At 38.2% G+C, this 23,325-nt stretch overlaps 2 protein-coding genes across 15 annotated transcripts in view; one reads left to right on the top strand and one right to left on the bottom strand.

Moving 5' to 3' along the window:
- The window catches only part of map7d3 (MAP7 domain containing 3), a 28,646-nt gene extending 16,694 nt beyond the window's left edge, over positions 1–11,952 (top strand). For 10 of the 13 annotated variants that reach the window (XM_060885684.1, XM_060885693.1, XM_060885685.1 and 7 more), the window contains 11 exons: positions 1,688–1,830; positions 3,931–4,070; positions 4,164–4,399; positions 5,608–5,743; positions 5,887–6,067; positions 6,158–6,262; positions 7,084–7,137; positions 7,247–7,316; positions 7,413–7,596; positions 8,566–8,828; positions 9,036–11,952. In XM_060885684.1, coding sequence (XP_060741667.1) covers positions 1,688–1,830; positions 3,931–4,070; positions 4,164–4,399; positions 5,608–5,743; positions 5,887–6,067; positions 6,158–6,262; positions 7,084–7,137; positions 7,247–7,316; positions 7,413–7,596; positions 8,566–8,828; positions 9,036–9,043 — 1,520 coding nt within the window. In that variant the 3' untranslated portion in view covers positions 9,044–11,952. The remainder of the gene's footprint in view (positions 1–1,687; positions 1,831–3,930; positions 4,071–4,163; positions 4,400–5,607; positions 5,744–5,886; positions 6,068–6,157; positions 6,263–7,083; positions 7,138–7,246; positions 7,317–7,412; positions 7,597–8,565; positions 8,829–9,035) is intronic. The other 3 variants (XM_060885692.1, XM_060885689.1, XM_060885683.1) reach the window with 1 other exon arrangement.
- Positions 11,856–22,459, bottom strand: fhl1a (four and a half LIM domains 1a). Of its 2 annotated transcripts, none has more exons than XM_060885697.1 (6): positions 22,311–22,459; positions 14,549–14,730; positions 14,130–14,307; positions 13,851–14,020; positions 12,719–12,905; positions 11,856–12,589 (listed from the first exon to the last, which is right to left on the bottom strand). In XM_060885697.1, the coding sequence occupies exons 2-6, from the start codon at positions 14,702–14,704 to the stop codon at positions 12,435–12,437; spliced, it is 846 nt and encodes a 281-aa protein (XP_060741680.1). In that variant the 5' UTR covers positions 14,705–14,730; positions 22,311–22,459; the 3' UTR covers positions 11,856–12,434. The 2 variants fall into 2 exon arrangements, with proteins under 2 accessions (XP_060741680.1, XP_060741678.1); XM_060885695.1 differs by lacking the exon at positions 22,311–22,459 and adding an exon at positions 16,427–16,584.
- Positions 22,460–23,325: the final 866 nt, after the last annotated feature.

The raw sequence follows: 23,325 nt of genomic DNA, 5'->3' as shown, positions 1-23,325 counted from the left end.
TGAGTCGAAACACTTTCTCACTGCAGTTGAGCCGTTTTAGAGTTTGAACTGGACCAAGACCACAGGATTAAGAGTGATCGCTGTGTTTTTACCTGCTTAAATACACACTGATGGTCAAATCCATGTCCAATTCGATGCAAATAACCAAATGGTTCATATGCAAAGGCCTTTCATAATTTTTTTTAATTCAGCTAAGCTTTAAACAGCCTACAATTTACGGTTTCTCATCTTTTTTTCTTTGTTTTTCTCTTTATTTTTTATTTTTACAGTTACTTTGATAAGGACTAAATTGCTGGTAGAATGCCTGGGTCAGCTCTTCCCCTGCTAATTGTATTACATAAGTAGGATTTGAAGGCGGTATCACTGTCCCTTGAAATAAACACAAGCGTAAAGTGACTCAGCAGAAACTTATGGATCAGTTATCAATTAATGCTGCAGCGTGTTGGCTGTACAAACTACCACCAGACCCACATCGGTGACTAAAGCAAACATGCATACAGTGGATATAAAAAGGTTTTTGTGATGTAAAATATAAATCCAAGATAAATCAGGTCAGAACTTTTTTCACCCTCAATGTGTTCAGAATGAACCAATGTCAATGATTAACAACAAATAAAGATGTTCTGTTTCTATAGGATCTTCTTGGTTTTATCTGACCGCTGAAGGCATGATTTATCTTTTTTTTTTTTTTTTTTTTATTTGTACATCACACAAAAAATGCAATTTTAACAGTAGAGTTTAGACGTTTTTATATCCACTATACATGCATACATTGGTCTCTCTGTATGTACACTCAATGAGCACTTGAACATCTACTCCTTTATGTAATTATCTAATCTGCCAATCATATGGCAGCAGTGCAATGCAAAAAAAACATGCAAAAAAGTGACCTCAGTGATTTTGACCATGGCATGATTGTTGCTGTTACCCAGGACCACTGTAGCTTTCCTCAGCGCTCAGTGAGTGTATACGTGTTTGTGTGTGTTTTGTGTGTGTGTAGTGTGTACATATACATAAAGGTTTATCTGTGGGACTGGCTACAATTTGGAATGATAAGGCCTCACATGCAACATTTTTACTGGTACTCTTTCATTCATAGGTGATTTCATCGCTTGTGTCCAGAACAGTTTTATAGTGTTAATCGTGACAGACCTATTCAGAATGATACTGTGTAACAGGCCTATTAGTATTCAAGACTTATTTTTGAGCTAAATGAATTTTTAAATTACTCGTGTATACTTGTGTGTGTTGTGGTGATTTGTGGGCTGTTCACGATTCAAGGCTGGAGGATTTGCTTTGGTTCATATGGTGTCCAGTGTGCAGATCGCTTGTGATTGTGTCTGAAAGCTAGTGCACCCTCTGTCTGTCTCTCTCTCTCTCTGTGTGTGTCTCTGTGTCTCTGTGTGTGCCTATGTAATGTCAAAGTGTGTCTCTCAGTATTCCACAAATCTCCTGCCAGCCTCACCCCACCCAAGCCAATCATTGCTTGCTCCTGAATCAGTGTCGAAATCTCCTCCATCATTCAGTATACATCTAACACATAGCAAACTGTTTTGTGCTCTTATCATCCCATCCTCTTCTCTCTTTCCTCTTTATACTTCCTGCTTGTGCTTCACCCACTGGCCTGCTTGTGGTCCTATTCCCGGCTCCACCTGTCCCATGCTCGGCTGACCGCATTCTTTATCAGAGTCTCACCTGTGTCCTCGATCAGTGTCCTCCACACCGCTGCCTTCCACCCGTGGCCCCCTGCGAAGTCGCAGCATTGATCGCCAAAAGAACACCCCTAGCACTACCTCTGCTTCTTCTGAATCCATCTCGAACACGGCTCAGGTGAGCTGATATGAAATATCATTCTTTACTCCCAATGTTATATGTATAGTACGTATAGCCTTGGTTAGCTACATGCTTTGATACATTTACTTGGTGGTTGTATGGGAAAAGATTAAGTATGTGTTAAAAATTAAATGATCCCTCACTTTCCAAAGGTTACCTCATATGTCAAAGGATAATATGAAGGGATGAAAGATGTCACACCCTTTCCCTGTCTTACTTTCCATGAAATAGTGCATTGGTCAACCATTTTACAAGCAAGGATCCATTTTCATTTGCTTTGCAAAGTAGGCTTGTACTTTATTTCTGATTCTAATCAAGGAACTGTTTCTCTCAAGCTATATCTGATGAAACTAAAGCATGCTCTGACAGGCAGAGGAAACAGAATACTGATAGTCACTTTCTGAGCTGTTTCCTTTATATTTAGTGTTTGTTTTTTTCCTGTAGCTAGGTTTTCTCAAAAATACTAATTTTTTTGGTTAAACCAGTAACCAAATTAAGCATTATCAGTTGCTGCAAATGTGACTGTGAGATGTTCTTTGGCTTTGCCTGACAAGATCTCACAAATAACACACTGGGCCATTGTCTGAGCTTTAGTCAGAATGCCATCAATGCACAATACTCGAATCATCTGCTGAATGCAAAGCAGGGTAGGTCACATCGGGCCTTCTGAAGTTTGCATTTTTTTAGTCTTGTTTTTTAAATGTAGTGCATTTTATTTCTTATAGCATGGCCCATGGTAATGAAAGCATTGCCAACTATTTTCTCTCTGATTTTATCATTATGTCACTAAATCATTGAACTGACATTTAAATACTAGCCATATTGGATACCAACTACCAAAAAATGTGAGTATCTTACTAAACAGAGAGCCTTCTGACCACATTTACATTGCGTTAAACATTCTTCAAGGTCTTGGGTTTGAGATTGTGGTTTACAGAGCCCTAGGAATTGGCTGCATTATTAGTTCAGTCTTCCAAACCACTAATTTGCAGTAATATAATATATTTTTGACACACAGCCTGGGCACAGATATAAGAGTACATAAAGAATATTTTTTTACTTTTGTTTTAAGGAGCAGGCATAGTACATTTCTGTCAATACTTTTTTGGTTTGTTTTTGTTTGGTTGATTACTTTTTTAATCATCACATGATTTTAGTTATCTAGGCATTTGTCCCAGTGCCATTTGAGTAACCTTGCTCTGATTCTGGCAACCATGACTTGTGTAATATAAATAGATGGAGCTCAGAGGCCTGGTACATTCACCTTGACATTGTCAGCTGCTGTTGCAGTAACAAACTGGGCTGTTGATCTGTTTCTACCACAAAATAATCAGTTCAACCATTGAATTGCTCATCTTTAGTCTAGAAAGAAATCTCAGTGATATCTTTTATTATTAATCTCAGTGTTTATTGAGATTGGTTTGGTTTGGGGCTATAAAGTTAATTTCCTAATTTAATGGGCAGTAGAATTAAAGGTATTGTATCTTCTGTATATGTCATTTAGTCATAGGACTTGTATAAAAAAATAGAAGTGTGTTGGTGGGTGCTTTAAGACAAGTTCTGTCATGTGTTCACGTGCAACATCCAGGTTGTCAGTCAGCATCACGTGTCCATGGCATCAGTGCATCAGATGAATCAGATGTAAGAATTGTTGAATTCAGTCTGGTTCATGTACATATCAGTACATCATTATCAGATAAATGCACTTCCTAGTTAAAACACATTAAAAACATACATACACTTAGGCTTGTTTACGCATTTACCATACAGACTCTCAGAGAGTAGAGGAGGATTTCCAGCTCTGCAGTCAGGTACTCTGGTAATCACAGAAATGTAATATTGGATGGGGGATTTTTAAGTGATTCTTAAATAATATGAAATCTTATTATATAATATTGATATCTTGTTTTAAAATGACATAATAATAATGTTCTCGTGGCTGACATTTAGTGTAAAGTGTTAGATTTGACACTTTTGCTTCTATCACTTTTTTCTATCTCATGAAAGTCTACATATATCAGACAAATACATGTAGAATAGTAGTTTTGGGTGAGAAAATTACACGTTTTGGATACATGTATATGTCTGTGCTTGTAGAAAGCTGAAAAGGACAAGTCCTTCACTTCACCTGCAGCAAAACGTCCTCCTTCCCCTACCACTGTTCCTAGCCGCCATCGCTCTCCCTCACCAAGCCCTGTCAGTGGTCCCAGGAGAGCACCATCACCTGGAGCAGCCAAGTAAGAGACTTAGATAAAGGTGACTGAGGAGACTCTATGTCTCTTTTCCTTCAGATTATCTTGACAGATTTTGATTGTGTTTATCTCTTCCAGGCAAAGCCCTCGTTATCGTCCACCTTCCCCTAGTGGAGTGAAGCAGAGGCCTCCATCCCCTCAGCCCACTTCCAAACCTCCCCCTATCCAGAAACCTGCCCTCACTCCAACTGGCCCTCCTATCCTGAGGAAGAGAGAGTCCAAGCCCAAAGACGCATCTCCAATGACTGCTCAAACATCGCAACTTCAAGATACGAGCACTACCAGCCCAGCATCCAGCACCAAACCCAAAGATGGTGAGAACTACCTGGTCACATTCACGTACTTTAATCAGTGCTAACCAAACCACAGCTGAAGATTCTGCTTTAACTAGCTAGAAAAATAACAAGCACTTTATGTGCTGAGTCATGTGAGTTGTGAGAGTCTGCAGGACTGGAATTACTGACCTGCGAACAAACTGTAAAGGAGTAACATTGGGTTTGGATACGATGATGGTGAGGTTATTATATCTTCAGCTATAATAACAATAATATAATAGTCCTGTAGTATAATAACAGTCCATATACTGTAATAAGAGACAAAGTGGACAGACCTGGTTTACCACAAGCCAGCTAACAAGTAGAGAAATAAAAATGTCCTCCACAGAGCTTAGGGTGTGTTTATAGAAGAAACATGCAAAAGGAAGCAGCATTGTTTGTTTACAGTAAAATCAGTTTCTAAAAGTAGATCTTTCTTTTAAATATTGTATAGTTCAAACAGTTGTATAGTCTGTGTTCATAGATAGGGTTTTAATGATTGATCTTAATCTCTTAATAAATTAGCCTCACGCACACGATACACGGCACACACAATATTATGCCCTGGTTCTGTCTGACAATCCTGCGTATAGAAAATGACTTCTCCAGATATAATCAAAACTCTCCAGACTTACAGTGGCTCTGTTTTCAGCATTCATGTAATAAGTAATTCTGCATAAAGGCTGAGCATGATTTTAAAAATAAAATAAAATAAATAAATGAATAAATAATCTGCATTTAACTGAAAAGCTAAAATACTAACACTGAAGTTCTGTTGTGACCTTGTTATTCTTCTAAAGTTAATATATGGTCAAATAAATGTTTATATGAACACATCTCTTTGGATAAAGATGAACACATCTGGATAAAGAGTGCTTTTTAAAGCCTGATATGTCATTTAGATTTTGGGCATGTTGGGTACAATTACCCATAGACCTCTAATTAGCTTTTACATAAATATTTAATTTAGCTGCATCTTCTCATAAATCTGTTTACTTTCCTGTATCGTCAGCACCCAGTTTCACTGCCTTGCTGCGCCCTCTTCTGGACTCATTAGTCTGTATTGCTGAAAGCTGCTGTTTCACTTCAGGCTGCTTTATTTTGCATGCCTGTCTTATAAAATGTTATAAAGCTTTATCTGGCCAAACACCTTCATGGTGTATTTGGTTGTTTGGTAAATGAACTGATTGTCTGCGTGACTCTTCCAGATCCTAGTCTGAAAACCACAGCCAGCACTAACTCTGCTGCCGAAGCTGCTAAGATCCTGGCAGAGAACCGGCGGCTGGTTCGTGAGCAGAAGGAGAAAGATGAACAGCTCAGATTACAGAGAGAGGAAGAGGAGAAGTGAGCGCATGTTTCCTTTTTCTTTTTATTATTTACTCACATTTTTTAATATATAGTGTAAACAGAATCACTTTGAGTTTGCACCATTATGTGAGAATGATAGCTTGTGTACTGAAGAGCTAAATAGTTTTCCGGCACTGTAGGGTGAGAAAAGAGGAGGAAAAGCGTCTGGCTGAGGAGGAGAGAGTGAGGCGTCTGGAGGAGGAGAAGGTTCAAGCAGAGGAGAAAAAGAAGGAAGAGGAGGAGAACGCTCGTAAAGCAGAAGAGGAGAGAAAGAGACTGGAGCTGGAGGAGCAACAGAAACGAGCCGAGTTACAGAAAGAGGCAAACTAAATTATACATCATACTCATCCTTCAGAAAGCTGTGACTGATGGGAATAATCGCTGAGTAATTGATCTTGTGTCCGATTACAGCGAGAGGAGGCAGAAGCAAAGGCTCTGGAGGAGGCAGAGAAGCAACGACAGGAGAGAGAGCGCATCATGCAGCAAAACCAGCAAGAGCGCATGGAGAGGAAGAAGGTGAAACACCATCATTCTACTTAATTAAAACCTGCTCTCACTTCACACATTTCACTGTTAAGGTGATTATAGTTGCTATACGGTCACTATAATACACAAATTTCTCATCTATTATTGCTCAAAACTATACGAGCATCCGTATCAGCCCAAAAACGTTACCTGACACATGACTGTAGCTGCAAAGCTGTCACTGATCATCTTCTAGTTTTAAACAAAGTTTGTCTTTGTACATGGGACTATAGTGTTTCATCTCAGGGCTTCAGCACATGTGACTGGTTTAACATGTTGAAAACTGACATCAAACAGAAACGCAGTTGAGAAATGACCATTTGATAAGGGCCAACATTACTGAGGGACTCCTCATTTAGCAGAAATCATTTGTAATATATAGCACTAGAACCAAAACTATTAAATGTTTTCTGCCTTCAGGGATTTCCTCCTTTTTTTTTGTCCTTCAATTGAGGAAATATCAGGTTGGAAGCCTGAGTGTCAGCAATGATCCAGAATGAAAACAGTAGCTAATGATAGAGCTAGCAGGTGAACATACTATGAAGTGATGTAAAAGCAACGATACTAGCAGCATTGATGCAGAAGGATGTTTCCAGTGAATAAGTTCACTGGAAACATCCTTCTGCATCAATGTTGCTGCGTTATCGGTTGTATAATAACAGTATTTATATCAAATACATACTGTACCCATCAGAGTAAACATGCAGTCTATGTACTGGATCTGAGATTTGTTTGCAGCTTGTTTGTAAAGGATTCCAAGTACATGTGTGGTTTTTTTTTTTTGTTTTTTTTGTTTTTGTTTATCTTTGCAGAGAATTGAGGAAATTATGAAGAGAACCAGAAAAATGGACCAAAATGATGATAAGGCAAGTTTTTTTTTTTTTTTCTAGTTGTACATTGCTAAGATTAAGGGCTGTTGTAGGTTATAAAGTGATAAAGCAGGGCTTTCAATTTGTTGGTGATTCTTTCCTGCAGGGTAACGATGAGGGAGGCATTCTAGACGAGAACGGTGACGGTGACGATGACCAGCTAAACTGTGAAAAGGGTAAGTGTTTATACGCTTAATCTGCATCTTAGGTGGAATTACAGGACTTTGCACTACTGGTTATTATGCCCACGTTCCTGATCTTCCTGATTTCAGAGGACCAATCTGTGCCTTCCATGCAAAACATGGTCATTGACCAGTCTGTTGTCCAGGAGAAAGGCATGACTTTAGAAGAAGGTCATCTGGAATCAGAGCCACTTAACAACATGAAAGAACACTGCATAGTGAATGACAAAGTAAACAACAACGATCTCAGTGCAGCACAGCCCACAGCCGTCAGGTACAGAAAGTTTTATTTTACCTTCTCCGTCCCTCACATGAGGGATACTATCATACGTAGTTTTACAACTTGAACATTACCTTTTATTTTGGACCCTTTTTACACCTGGTCATTTTAAGTGTCTCTTTAATAACGTGCGTTTACACTAATTGTGTGTCTCAAGTTGGTCGCTTTAATGCCTGATTGCTGCATTGCTTAGAAACCTGACACCGGACACTTCACCACCAGCTTTGTATTTCTTGGGTTTTGTCATCTGAAAATGATTTTATGTATAACGGGTTTATGTGCTGTCTCTTACTGGAAACACTTTGTTGTTGGTGCAAGCAATGCATAGATGTGGGGGTCATTTAAAATTGTGTTGAGATTATGTATTTGTATCATTTAAAATGGCTCCTAAAGCAAATGGCCTCCTCTACATTTTCTGGTTCATCTTGGACAACTTCAACTTCACCCCAAAAAAGGAGGCTGGTTAGGGAGTGCAGATCAGCACACAGGATGTCAGATGAGGGTGTGTTAAAGTTAACCTGAGCTTTAAGTACTGACAACATGCACAGTTTTGCGGTTTTTCAAATACTTTCATCCGTGCACTTACTTGTTTACTGAAGCACTTGCATCCCTTTGTAACTTTAAAACATAGGATGCTTTTGTTTCAGCTAGGCATTATGTTATATGTTATGCCACAACAGCACACTGGTCCTCGTTTGCATGTTAAATCCAGCTTCATTAGATTGTAAAACATTGACGGTGTTCCGCATAATTCCTCAATTTTACTTCGCCTGAATACTGAAGTCTGCTTATATGGTTTGAGTAATCATATTTAGTTTGCATTAATCTCTGTCTTAATCTAATCTCTACACATGACCTGGTGTGAACAGAGACACAGAACTGTAGCTTTAAACTTTTTTTTTTTTTTTTTTTTAATTTTGTTACCTGGTTCATCAGTTAAAGATTTAATTCTGTCTCCTCTAGTAATTCTCACCCACAGACACATCTGATGGAGGGCTCAGAGTTTGTGAACGAGGACTGTAAGAATGGGGTGAATGGGAAAGAAGGCTCCTGGAGCTTTGAAGAGTTCATTGATCTGGGAGTTCACACTAAAGTCCGGCCCGATTCCTGTAATCAGGGTCTAATAGATTGTGGTGTGGGACCTGATGGGCCCAGAGTGGCCTTCGATGACAAGTCGGCCCCTGGGAACACCCTCCGTCCTGTTCAACCCATTGAAGCCCTTTCTGGTGAGGAGGGTTTTTTTGTGCTTTTTTTAGTGCTCATGTTTTCTATAAATTTGATCTCTTTTTAATAGCACTTTGAGGCCATATGCAACAAGTAAATTGCTTTCTGTTAAAGATGTATGCATTGTACTGAATTTTCCCTGTGTTTTCCTCCCTTCCCCATTTCTCTCTCTCTCTCCCTCCCTCCCTCCCCAACATAATTCTCCTCAGAGATTTGATTTGACATCTTCGCACAAGGACGGTGGCTAATTGCACTCCACGATGTTTGTCTGGTTGAGTTCCAAAGTTCCTTGTGCTCAGCTGGACAGCCAGAGAAACTGAATCACAGAGGAAGGCCTCAACGTCTGCACCTCCGAAAATATAGTTGAATATACATTTTTTTAAAAGCTGAAAATAAGAAAAATGCTTCAGGGAAACATAATCTTTCATTATGCTTAATTTTCTGTTTTCCTGCCTCTTTCTTTTTGTTTTGTGCATCTTGTCAGTTTTCTCGTTTGTTTTTTCTCGTCAATATTAATGTTATTTTTATGTTGAGTCTTTTTGTAATTTATTCTTCTGACTTTGCATTTTATGACTCGTTCTTTTCTTTATTCATTTTGTTTTCTTGTTTGTATTTCGTTAAAGTCGAATTAGTTATTTCAATGATCCCAGTTTGTCAGTGGGCCGAAGCAGAAGTGAGCAATTAATGTGAAGTAAAGCTGTTGAGGTCAGAGGAGGCACACTTCCAACTCTCTCACACTGGTATAATTTGTTGGTGAACTGAGTAAGTACTGTTCAACTATGACTGTTATCCAGGCTTTTTCTGCTTATGAGTCTATAGAGGGCCTTGGCAGCGCTTCCTTAAAGTTACTCTAATGCATGTAGCCCCTTACCTGCATTTTCCATCTACTGCCCAATCTAATGTGATGACGCAGGCAACAGGCTGATAATTGTCTTCTTTCCTGCTGTTGTTTAAACTCTAACCCTAGCAAAGCTTGGTCAAGGTATTTCATAAAAAAGTGACAATAGGATTTGGTTAAAATGCTGAATTTCAAGCTCAGCCAAAACCTTTTCAAATTGCTTTAGTTTTTAAAGGATGAAGGTGCTCCAGGCAAAACAAAAAGAAACAAAAAACCCTGGAAACATTTGTAACTTGTTGAATGAAGGTTTTAACGTTGTTCGTTTCAGGTTTGTGGCTGTTGCCGATGTGGACGTTTCTATTTCTCAGTTAGATATTCACATAAGTCTAATGTAAGAGTCCCAAAACTAACGTACATCTCTGAATGCCAGAGTGAATCTATTTCTTACTCTACTATGTCATTCTAGCACACAGAAATTACTGTAAGTTCCTGATTACTGCATATTGAGATGAGTTGTGTAGGTGCGTGTTGTTTCCCTGTAGAACGTTAAGCAGAGGTGATTCTCTGGTCTGTTTTCAAAGCTTGAATAATTGCTAGTGTTCCCACATTCCCTCAGGGTCATAATTCTGTCAGGTCCTAAAGTGTTTTGAAGTCTACCTTTCTTTTCCTCTGACTTTTTTAAATCCTTAAGTTTTATGTCTTGTACAATTTATCTCATAAAGGTAATATTTAAAACATTATTCTGTAAGTATTATGAACTTGATCAGTATTCAGCTGTTCTCCTATATGGCTTGAGGAATAGAGAGTAGAAGTAAAAGGGAAGTGTATTTTGGTTGGTTCGTCTCTGGTGCACGTTTCTTCTGCTGCTCCTCAACAGTATCTGATGTAGAACACGAAAGAACCTGGGCCTGTTCGTTTGTCCGGGGAATGGATGGATGAGGAATATGAATGTTGCTGGAGGTTATTGCAAGTTATTTTGGGTAAAATATGCTGTCAGGTTGATTCAAACATGATTGTCTTGGTGTGACTGCATAAAAACGTTCGATGTGGACCAGGTTTAAATAAATTGGAAATCCTGGTGGTGGATCCAGATGAATTGTGCTCAGGGCTCATAGCTAAAAGAAATGCTAATGTTTAATGTTTGAGTTCCTGTCTGTTTCATAGCACTATTAGTAGTTGCAAGGAAACGCTTGAACCTCAAATGCTTGAAGTGTTTATTAGAGACTTGTATTGGTCCAAATATATAGTCTATTTTGGGCACGTGTGGACTTTTTTTTATACACTAGATTACTCAGAAATGTCTGGGGCCACTGAGCACAGGGCATTTCACTGTTTAAGATCATGGTCATTTACTAATAAACTAATTATCATTCCTCTCATAACACCCCTCTTTCCCTTATAGGCATGGATCGTTTACTTGAAAGCCATGTTTTGTTGCTCACTGCTTTAGTTAATTGCTTTTTTTTTTTTTTTTCTTCTGTCCAGGACAAGGAACACCCCAGAATTAAAATTTTCAGGTTGAGACCCAAACACTGACTAGAATTCCAGTGTAGGCACTCGGGCAAAAGAAAAATAAATGTGCTTGGCGTGTAAAGGGAGAGCTGGGCTGCAGAACCCTTTTTGTTTACTTTAGCCTTTCTGCAGTCCCTCCCTTCCACGTGGTTTACAATATTGTTAGACACCCCAAAGTGCTTCAAGTCTTGTAGTGGCTGCTGTACAAGCAGTCAGCAATCTCTGTGATCTTGATGTGTGCTGATTTTGCAGGACGTCAGTGTGGTCACTTGGACAGGGTCACACCAGTGCAGTTGCAGCTTCTTTCGTCCAGGACCCTGTAAACCTTTTGAGTGTTTTGGGTTTCAGAGCCGTCGTCTAGCTTATAGTGCTCATTATGGTGTTAGGATAGAATGGTGCCTTTAGAAAAAGGATGAGACGTATATTTATTTTCCTATATTAAAAACTAAATGTTACATGATATGCTTTCACTGGCCATGACAATCATTTTATTGACCAGGGCTCTAAATAGGATGCAATATTCAGTATCTTGAAAAAATATAGTTGTAAATTTACCCAAACTATACTGGAAAAGCTATAAACTGTTCAAATAAAGTTTTGCTAGATAAAATAAGTAAATGTTTGTGATGTTCATACCATCTGTAAACTTTTTGTGGTTTTTTCATTCATAAATGAAGGCTTTAGTTGAAGCTTGAAATTTATTGTTCAGATTCATTGTTACTTCACTCTAAATGCCATGAATAAAGTATATACTAATGTTGTTGCATGCCAAAGGATTCATGTTAAATGTGTCGCATCAGAATTTCAAAAGCATAATACTCGTGTGTGTTAATTATGTTAAACAGACAAAATACATTTTCACAAAGCGGCATGACAAATCTTCCAGTAAAGCCTGCGTGGTTTTATGTATTTAAATTGAATCTAAAATCTTATTACAGTATTGCATCTCACCAGAGACACTCGTGTACTGCTGTGAAGTAATGGAGAACTGACTGCAAATTTTATTACACTGATTACACACCACTTGCTATTTTCTACCAAGAAAAATACTGTCTGCTTCAATCTGTGCAGCACATCATCAGTAAAACCATCCTATTTGCCCTGTTTTTTTTTTTGTTTGTTTTTTTGCCTTTGATTAGCTTGATTATTGAATCACCAATTAAGGAGCAGACCAAAAGCACTAATAATGAATTCTAGTTGCCACCAGTATAAGGTGGAAACTTCCATAAAATGCAATCTGGAAACATCATCTGCAGTCTTACAGCTTTTTGGCACAGTCAGGGCAGTAGATGTTCTCCTCATGCATGACGAAGCGCTTGTGAGCCAAGGAGAGAGAGCACTTCTTACAGTTAAAGCAGTACTCATGCCAAGTGTGGTCCTCATAATTCACCACATTAGTCCCTCTGCCAAAACCTGTAAGAAGCAAATTTATTTGTGTGTCAAACAGGAGATGATTCTTTTCCCCTCACATTAGTGGTTTCTAACTATTAAAATTCACTAAAACACATTAAATCGCTACAGCTCAGCATCATCCATATTTACCAGTGATGGGATTTTGACATCCAGAGCACTTCTTGGCCACAGAGGTCTTGTAGCAGTCCACACAGTAGAAATCATCCTCATGAGCAGTGAAGCGAGCACCAGCCAGCGGCTTCTTGCAGGTGAGGCACACAAAGCATTCAGAGTGCCAGGGTTTATCCTGATAGCTGATCCCACCAGAGGTGATGGGCTGCAAGATGGATGACAGAAATGATTTAAAGAAATGTTAAGAAAATATTCAAGCACTGAAATCACATTTGTACAGTACATTGAATAAATCTGGTGAACTATAATAATGAAATATATACTGTACATGTATTGTACTGGAACAGACAACTTTTTTACAGACTGGTGTGTGGATAGCAGAGGTTCTGTGACCAAGGAAGGGCTTTCCCAATTTTTGTGTAAAATCTTCATTATCTCTCAGACTTACAAGTTCATTTTGGGTTGTGGAATTAAACACGGTGGCCATTATGTCATTAATATCTGAACTGAACTTCATAGAATAAAATAAATAGCCTGTTTTTTGCTAGAACTACAAGTTGAAAGAAGCGTTTCAGTGGTGTCAAGGTCTATGCCTTCTAAAGATATATACTGTAGATTGCATTTACAGATATAATCTTAAAAATATATCAAATCACTCACTCACTCATTTTATACCGCCTATCTGAACTATCTCGGGTTACGGGGAGCCTGTGTCTATCTCAGGCGTCATCGGGCATCAAGGCAGGATACACCCTGGACGGAGTGCCAACCCATCACAGGGCACACATACGGTGTGAGGCGAACGTGCTAACCACTAAGCCACCGTGCCCCCCTATATCAAATCAAATTTATATAAATATATCAAATTCTTGGGGTGATTATGATTTGTTATTAGAGTCATTCATGTGATTATACATATAGACGATATAAATGTATACTAGATGGCCTGTGTATATAAAAGCATACATTCAAACACATCAAGAAGCTTTGGTGTGTGAGGGTCAGATGTCCAGAAGACTTATTTGTTAGTAGTGTTTTACTTTACTTTTTTATTTGTTAAATGCCATTCTGTCACAGCGTGTGAAACATAATGCCCTCAGTGACCCACGGGTTGGGAACCTCTGCTCTACTCTTTGCTTGCAGCAGTCACCTCCTTGCAGCGGGCACAGTTCTTGGCAAACTTCTTCTCATGGCAAGCTCCACAGTAGAATTCGTCCCCCTTGGTCAGGAAACTCTGCGAGCGGATCGGCTGCTTGCACTCAAAGCAGATGAAGCACTCCTCATGCCACACTTTATGCTTGTACTCCACATTTTGAGACCCTGAAGAGAAACACAGTGGCCAAGGGCTGACTTGAAGGAATACTGAAAAGGAGGATAGATTTGCTAATGATGAGACTGTAATAACAGACGAATGAGTGGAATCACACACCAGGCATGATGACTTTGTAACAGCCCTGGCAGCGGGGTGAGTCCTCACGGGCACCACACTTCCCACACATGATCTTGCCATCATCTTTAGCTGCAAAAGACTCGTTGGCCAGTGGCTTGTAGCACTTGGCACAGCGGAAGCAGTCCTCATGCCAGTGGCGGTTCTTATGGGTCAGCTCCTTAAAACAGAGATAGAAGGGGTAAATAAATAAAGAGAAGTCAGTTTTATTTAGGCATCCGTTTATGCAAAACACACTGGGATAAAAGCACTGGTTAAAAGGTACTAAAGTATACATAAATGAAGTCTGATCGTACAGTATAGCTACAACAATACTGTTGTATACTGTTTCAACACTGTTTCAGAGTGGGTGGTTGGTTGCGTGTAAAAGTATTTCTCTGGTAAATGAAGAGGAAGTCCACCTTAGCGTCAGCTCCTATAGGTCGACGGCATTCTGCACAAGTGTTGGCACACAGCTTGTCAAAGCAGCGCACACACACATGCTTTTCATCCTTCATGATGTACTTTTTGCCATGCAGATCATCTCTGCAGTAGAAGCAGTTGAAGCGCTCGGTCATGATGGAGCTGAGATAGCTACGTGGGCCTGTAGTGATGTCAGACAGGAGAAAGAAGATGCATTTTGATTAGCTAGACATGTTCTTCTGTATTCAGAAGTCTGATTCTAAATTTGTACATTTATATTCTATTTTACTGATACAGAGTTGCCTCAAGAGGTCAGTACAGTACAGATAAAGAATATCTGAAATTATATGTTTAAGATTATATGTTTTAGATATACATGTATTTTTATTTATTCATCATGATTTTGTAATATATGATATAATAATATAAACATATATATTTATCTTCGCTGTTATATTCATGAAGTATAACAATGCAGCACTAATTCGTTCAAGATGTCAGTCCAGTATTAGCAGCACCAAATGTCAGCAGCTTTATTTAACCTATGAAAGTAAATACAATGACATTGCAGCTTTATATCTGTGTGGGTGACTCAGATGTTCCACGCCTGAAAGATGAGAATGGGATGATGAATGTGTCGGGCTAATCCATCCTCCCTCCATGTTGGCTGTAATCATGCATAGCCTGGCAACAGTATACCAAACATCTAAGAGATATGTATGAAAGGACAGCTATCCAACTGGCCACAATTATGAGTTCCAACTAGCTTTAAGACCTTCACTTAATGCTGACAGAGCCACATGCTTTGGCCATTGATAAAGAGAGTACTTTTTGAAGGACAGACTAATTCATCCCAGTGGACTTTTCATGTCAACGGTCTTTGGGTGTTGTGTTACTCATAGATCCATTTGTTAACATACCACTGGAGGTCATATACAGTACAATATAAACAGTCTGTAAAGTATCCATAGGTCAAAAAGTTGAAAAGTATCCTTTTCAAATTATATTACTAAAACCCTTTACACAGGCACTGACATTCCAACTGTTCGTTTTCTCTCCTATGTATTTTTTTCACATGTAGCTTTGTTCTGTGACTATCAATGCAGGTCCAATGTAAAGAAGTTTCCAGACTTGAGTATAGTACATACTTTAATATAGTATGTTGAAAATAAATTTTGAAACAATGCAGATAATTTTAAAGTAATTGTGCTCTGGAGTCTGAATCTGAACTTCATCCCTGTGACCTGAGCACTATGAGGTCATTTGGCATCATCAAACCTCTGTGATCCTTTTGGTGTGTTCTGCCAGTGAGTTTAATAGAGTAGCAATTTTGTCCCAGTGGGAAGAACATGGATTATACAAAAAGGTCTTCATAGGATTGAACTGAGTCACTGAGGAAGAGCCAGCAGAGATGGAAACTAAATCCATCAACTAAATCAAGAAACTACTGTATCTAAAGCGGAGACCATAAATGTGTACTTAAATAAATAAAAATAACAATCCATAGCACATAAGCGAATTATTGAATTCTCCAATCCAGTCACACAAAACTTCTTTGCCAACAATAACCACCTCACCAGAAGAAACACCTTAGTAGTGTTTAAGATCAATAGCTTTCAGATTTTACATAGAATGACAGACAGACAGACAGACAGACAGACAGACAGACAGACACCAAACAAATCAGGAAACTAAATTCCCAAATCCTACAGAACAACCACAACAGTGAATACTGGTCACATCAGCATCCACGGATAACAACCCCAGAAACCAATCAGTCAACCTAGAATTTAGGTTTGTACAGAGCAAGCCATCAGAATCCTTGAATGATGCTCTATAAATCCAACCATATCTTTAGTAGAGCAAACACATTTTACCTGAGTGCCTGTAGAAAGTCATGGTTGGTTCCTAGCAGGAAAGAGAAACTCTTAGACCAAGGAATTCAATGTAGAGGGTAAATAAACAGTATTCCCACTGTTATATATACCCAGTGAAACCACGCCTGCCCCTAGTAAGCACCAATACCCCACTCTCTGTTCACACAACCCCAACTTCAAACCACCTCCAAACATTCTGTGCTGCCCCAGGCTTTATTATACAGTACTTAAACCACCGCATGTTCTAACCATGTTAGGGTATGCCCCAAATGAGTGGGGGAAGAGGTGAGCATAGAAAGAGGGCTAGATATCAAATTCCTTTGTTGGGACGTCAATACAGACTGGAACTTCCACAGCAGGGCTTTTAGATACTTGGAAGCTTCTCTGTGTACTATACTGAAATGGAGAAGTGGATCAGCTGTCTACAAAGGCTTAGGCTCTAAAACGTACAGTGTGTGTGTGGTGTAATTTATATATACACAGCATTCTTTCTGTGTTTATATAATGTGTGTGTATCATTTATCAAACATAATCTTTCACTTATTTGTGTCTTTGTTATACATTTAAGCCATTAGCCTTTTATGATTTCTGTGTTCAGCCACACATGAGATTATTAGGGCATGTCTCATCCTCTCATGAATAGTGGTGTACTTACCTTTACTTAGCTATGAATTTATAGTACTGTGACTTACAACTTTAAACTGTTTCCATCACACATCTTAACCTAATTGCTGAAACCATATCATTCTGCATTAGCTTCTAGCAGTTTCTAATAGATATTGTCTAAATTATTTTAAATTGACATTGTAAAAATCACGCATCAACTTTAGTCAAAGTTTTGGCATTTTATCAAAAATGCATTTGTGTAAATTTGTATAAACACTGAAATGGTGTTCCCATTAGTGACTTGGAGCTCTTAATTTCTGAACTATCCAATCACAGAAGACTAATTTCTATTAAATTTATCATTAGATTCAAGATAACAGTATTTTCGATTAAACCCATTCAAACGAACAGCCAAGTAGGCTAGTATAAATAATATAGAACATCATAAATACAATAATTCGCAATTATATGTTGTGAAATTTCCACTATGACAAATTCTTAAAAAGCACAAACTATGTTTATTTTACCCTGCAGTACACACAGTATCTCCCCATGTGATTTCTGGTCTCATTTGTGTGATGATGTATGTGTTTTAAAATAGATTCTATATATTTCATTTCTGAAAAGTTGGAATGTTGACATTGGCCTGAATGAGTCATTTGGTGGAAATACAGCTGTTACTATACAATAGGGAAAGCTTTGTGTCATTCCACCTGTCCTCTCCTGAGACCATCCCTTCTGGATAGCCCTGAAATAGCCCTGCTCACGCCCTTTGGCACAACCCTTAAACAACGCCTCACTCATCTGTTATCTTACCCCCTCCACAGACAGAGAGGCAGTGCTCTTGATCCGGTCAGGACCATCTGCAGCTTGTTTATAAACACTGATTATGAAGGTCAGCATAAGTGAGACAAGAATCAGGTAGGTTCATGAAGGAGCTGGAGGCAGAACAGTGTTTCAGGAAGCAGTTCATGTACACAAAAACCAACAAACAAGATCCAACAGAACATAGCCCCTTTTCAAAAAATAAAAAACAGGCATATGCACACAACATGCACAGAATAGCTCTTCAGACTCACTGCGTGACAAAACATCTGAGAATTAATTAAAACTAGTATTTCATATACATTATAATATGCCAAAGCAGCTGTATAAGAGTGAAAACTGGTAGACAAATGCAAGTGGTTAAAGAAAAGGAATAAATGAAATTTGGCACTAAATGTGTCTCTGGATTAAAGCCAGTTGTAGCACTGCATCCACTGTATAGAACCACTGTGCATCCTCACAATGAGATAATGACCCAATACAGGAACTGATCCAAATGTTATTTTTAACATTTTGTACAAATGTGACACAGATTCTATCCAGAAGTGTTTAAAATCATTCATGAGCTGAACAGTAACACTATTGAGCTCAGTATTAGCAAATGCTCTTTACAGTCACCTTCCCCATCCCCAACTAGTTTAATCTGAGGACAGGTTTGTTGTTGGGATTTTTTTATTGATAGCATAAAAGGGTAACTGGGATCTTGCAAGAAAAAAAACCTACCCTGTGTCCCAAATCACATATTATGCTTGGACTCTTCCCTACTGTTAACCTTCTGGCTAAGCTATGTAACAGAGCCATAAGGGCCTTGGACAGGAAGGGATGAAGAACCTAATGGCCATTCTAATAGTGCAGAGATGTGAGAGCCTGCCAGGTATTTATAGTAGAGTTACTACACAGGAGCCATGACAGGCACTCTGTCATTACTCTGATGAGACAAAAAAATGCTTTTGGGGTTAAATCCCAAGCATTTCATCACACAAAACCAGGCATTGGCTTATAATTGGCTTCTACAATCCCTATTATGAAACATGGTAGCGGTAGCATTGTGGATTGGTAGTAGTTCTCAGAAGCAGGGACAGGGAGACTAGTCAGTGTTTATGGAAGGATGAATGCAGACAAATGCAAAGGTCCTTGAAGAACATGCTACATAGTGCACATGACCTCAGATTGAAGCACAGGTTCAGCTTTTAGCACAAACAGAACCTGAAGAATACAGTCAAGACAATGCTGCAGTGGATTCAGGACATATCTTGAACTTGAACCCAATATCTTTCGGAAAAAACACGTTCAGGAATGGCAGTTCACTGATACTCACCGTCCACACTGAGTGAGATTAAACCTTTTCATTTTTAAGATGTTTTTATAATGTTAACTTTATCAACATTATAATAATAATTATCTGTAATTAGTGACGTGACGTACAGCTAAGTATGGTGACCCATACTCAGAATTCGTTCTCTACATTTAACCCATCCAAAATGCACACACACACCGTGAACACACACCCGGAGCAGAGGGCAGCCATTTATGCAGTTGGGGGGGTCCGGTGCCTTGCTCAAGGGCACCCTCAGTTGTGGTATTGCCGGCCCGAGACTCGAACCCACAACCTTAGGGTTAGGAGTCAAACTCTCTAACCATTCGGCTACAGCTTCCCCATTATGTTTTATTGTGAAAAAAAATCCTGTAAATATAGTTGCAATAAACTATTAAAATGTAAAATTATATATTAAAAAGTACCAAATAAAGTGGCCTGTCTGTATATTCTAATGTATATGATTTGTGCTTGTTTTTTCTTTGACAACTTGAACAAAATTCTAGCTTGGTCCATCATAATGCTAAGGGCCATCCGCAGAGTGCTGAAAGTGATTTCTATTAAGAATGTGAAGTTGGAGGACACAGAGAGACAGGAAACGTGGGGCAGCCTGGGAAAGCAGCATTCTAGACATGCCTGCACCAAGCCCTAACTCTCACTAGAAAGATCCATCTGCCAAGTTTACCATTATCAATTACAACAGCACAGTGATTTGACAAAAGAATATGTCTATATACAGTCACTACCAAGTGCATATGCAGCCTATACCTAGTGTTGGAACTGTCTGCTCTTAATTTCACACACACATTATATTCTCCCAGAAATAAAATACTAAAAGGTTTTTTCATGTAAGAACTCACTGTGAACTTATCCTGATAAAGTTGCCTTAGATAAGCCACACAGACAGAGGTTAGGAGACATAATGCGAATAAAGTGAGTGCAACATTATTTATACCACTCGCTCCATATTACACATTTTCTGAGAAACAGTTGCACATAACAGTGGGGTATTTTTTCATCGTTTTAAATGAGACCTACAATTGGTAAAATTAACAAATTATCATCTGTATCATCACATCATCTGTATATATTACACACCACTGCTGCTGTATATTGTACAAAAAGCATAATATTGCACAATATTGTTATTTGCACCATGCATTTCCCACACAATGTGCATAACTGATCAGTCATATATTCTGTACTCATAATGTCTATTGTATCACATCTGCATTGTTTTGTATAGTCTGTAATATCTTGTATAGTTATAGTGTTATTTATGTCTGTACATTTGAGAGTCACAAACAGCTGGAACCAAATTTTGTGTGTCAACACACTTGGCCAATAAACCTGATTCTGATTCTCTCATGCTATATGTACGTATAAGGCTCAAAGGATATTCTGCGCTCCGACCTCAAGCTCCTCAGTTAGGATATGCAAGGAGAAAAGAAATTACAATAAACTTCATGTCCTCTTTAAACTCGTCCATACATCTCTTCTTTGGCCTTCCTCTTCCTCTTCACCTCTTACCTGGCAGCTCCATCACCAACATCCTTCTACCTATACGTATATCCACTCTGTAATGTATATGTGGTGATAATAAATTCTATGCCCCAATTTCATTTAATTTCACTGAAGAAATTATTCATATGCATATATATTACACATTAAGGAACTCGTATTTCTAAAACTTTAAAAACCTACTCAGATCTCCTGCATTTCTCTTTTTCATAAAAAAAAAAAAAAAAAAAAAAAAAAGTACATTCTTCATTTATTTATAAAAATTATACATTGTCCTTATAATAGGACTTATCCGTTCCTATTCCTTTGTGGTGAGATGAATTTGCACAATACAGTTATGTCATTTTAGACAGAACTGTTTAGTATTATCGCTATGGGACAGTTATAAGGCTTACATCCAGCCAGCTGGAGATAAAGGGGAATAGTAGGAGGGACTCAACTCTGCCCCCAGTGGACAGAATGTCCCTTTACATGTGTCCACAGCTCCACATTACCTAATTAGGACCTCCAGTGCTGAGGGTGGACGCTTGAGTTTCACAGGTTCCCCCTAGTGGAGAGCAGAGGAGCATGATGAGAGAATGAGACAATCCAGCTGCTGGAACTCTTTTGGTGACTAATTACACAAATTGTGTTCCAAAAAGCTCTCGATTACTGAAGCCAGGAGTACAAACAGTGCTCTCAGCTAGCACAAACCTTATATGGATGAACCTCTTAACTGCATACAAATATTTTTGCAAGGATGATGTAGCTCTGATGTTATGTTCATCACAGACACAAAACAAAAAGATCAGAGAATTTGAGGAGATGTTAAATAATAGAAATGGGAGGAAAATGAAAAAATGAGTTAACATGATATCATTTTACTGGCCAAACATCTAGGTGTGGAAAAGTTGCTTGGGAAAATAAAGCTCATGGTTTTGGCTGAGCTGGTTTTAATAAGGCCTTATCAATTATATATATATGTGTCCTGGAAAACCTGACTAATTTAAATTAAAATTACTGCTTATAATTATACATACATGTATACACACACATATATATATATATACACACACACACACATATATATATATATATATATATATATATATATATATATATATATATATATATATATATATATATATATATATATATATATATACATATACATACACACACACACACACAGACAGAGATAGATAGATAGATAGATAGATTAGACAAGGTGAAGTTGTTATTAGACAAGGTGAGGTCTTTTGCAGTCCTGCTAATTGCGCTTTTTAGACTATGTTTGTTATTTTATATAGTTCATTTAAACAATCAACTTCTTCTTGAATTAAATTACTGCACATTTACTCTGCAGTTTGGTTCAGATAATTTACATACAATAAAAGCAAAACTAAACTATAAAAATAGATAATTGCTATTGCTAAATCAAAAATGAAAAACCAAAAAATCTTTCAGCAACGTACTTAAGCCCCAGTGTGTGATATTAGCATTAATGTTAGCGTCTCTGAGGTAATCCAGCTGTCACAGGCACACTCAAAAGCTATAATACAAGTGAAGTTTTTGGGTATTTATTGGGTTTTATGTGAAGAAGCCAAAAATGGAGAGTAAATTTAGTATAAAACTTACCAATATGTAAATGTGGCAGTTGCTCTCTCACAGTAGCCACTGATGCCCAGCCTGCGTGAGCTCTAACGGTTTGTGTCTCGACCTGCTCTTAAAAAGAGCTCGTGCTCAGGAAGAGAGTGAGAAAAAAAAAAACGGGAGGAGATCCAAGGGCTATGTAAACACTAACAATGACTTCAGCCAGGAATTTACAACCTCTACCTCAGCAAGAGAGAAAAGACATAGCTCCAGTAATTTAAAACAGAAAAGCAAAGATGTAAGCAAGAACTGAAGGAGAAATATGTTGGAAGATTCTACAATAAACAGTTTAGACTAAGATGTAATGTTCTGTAATGTAGAAATTGAGGGATTTTTCAACATCCTTTACAAACTTTGATCCTTAGACCGATATTAGGATTATCATCATGCTATAATAATTGCAATTTAAAGCAACAATTAAACAGTTCAGTTTGTATGAAGTGTCTGGAAGGATTAGGGGCAGGCTGACGTTAATGAACCTCATTTTTATTAAAAAATAAAATCCATGTACAATTTTTGTATAAATTCCTACAAATGTAAATATTAATTTGAAACACCCGACTTTTTATTTGGGGTTCTATCAGGTTCTCAGTTTTGGACATTACGTTGTTTTTAATGTGTATGTGGTGCATGGTGCCCTGTGATGGACTGGCAACCCACCCAGGGTGTATTCAAACCTTGCACTCAGTGTTCCAGGGATAGGCTTCTTATTCATAGCACCCAAGATGAACGGATGAATAAATGACCTGTTGTCAGAGGTGATAAGGTATATAGGTTGACATTATTATTATTATTATTATATTGCTTGTGGTGAATTGATGCCGGTCTGAGTTTTCACAGTAATTTGACAGGTCTTCTTTGCCAGACTATGCACTGACACACAACCAATGAGATACACACAGCCAGAATTAGCTGTATACAAGAGTGACAGTACTTCAAGCATATCATGAGATTGTCAACAGAATCTATTTTAAATAACTGTCCTAGCAATATAACATTA

The sequence above is a fragment of the Tachysurus vachellii genome, chromosome 13 (assembly GCF_030014155.1).
Source record: "Tachysurus vachellii isolate PV-2020 chromosome 13, HZAU_Pvac_v1, whole genome shotgun sequence".
NCBI lineage: Eukaryota > Metazoa > Chordata > Actinopteri > Siluriformes > Bagridae > Tachysurus > Tachysurus vachellii.
Note: the sequence above shows the minus strand (reverse complement) of the source record. Positions and strands in the feature narration are given on the sequence as shown.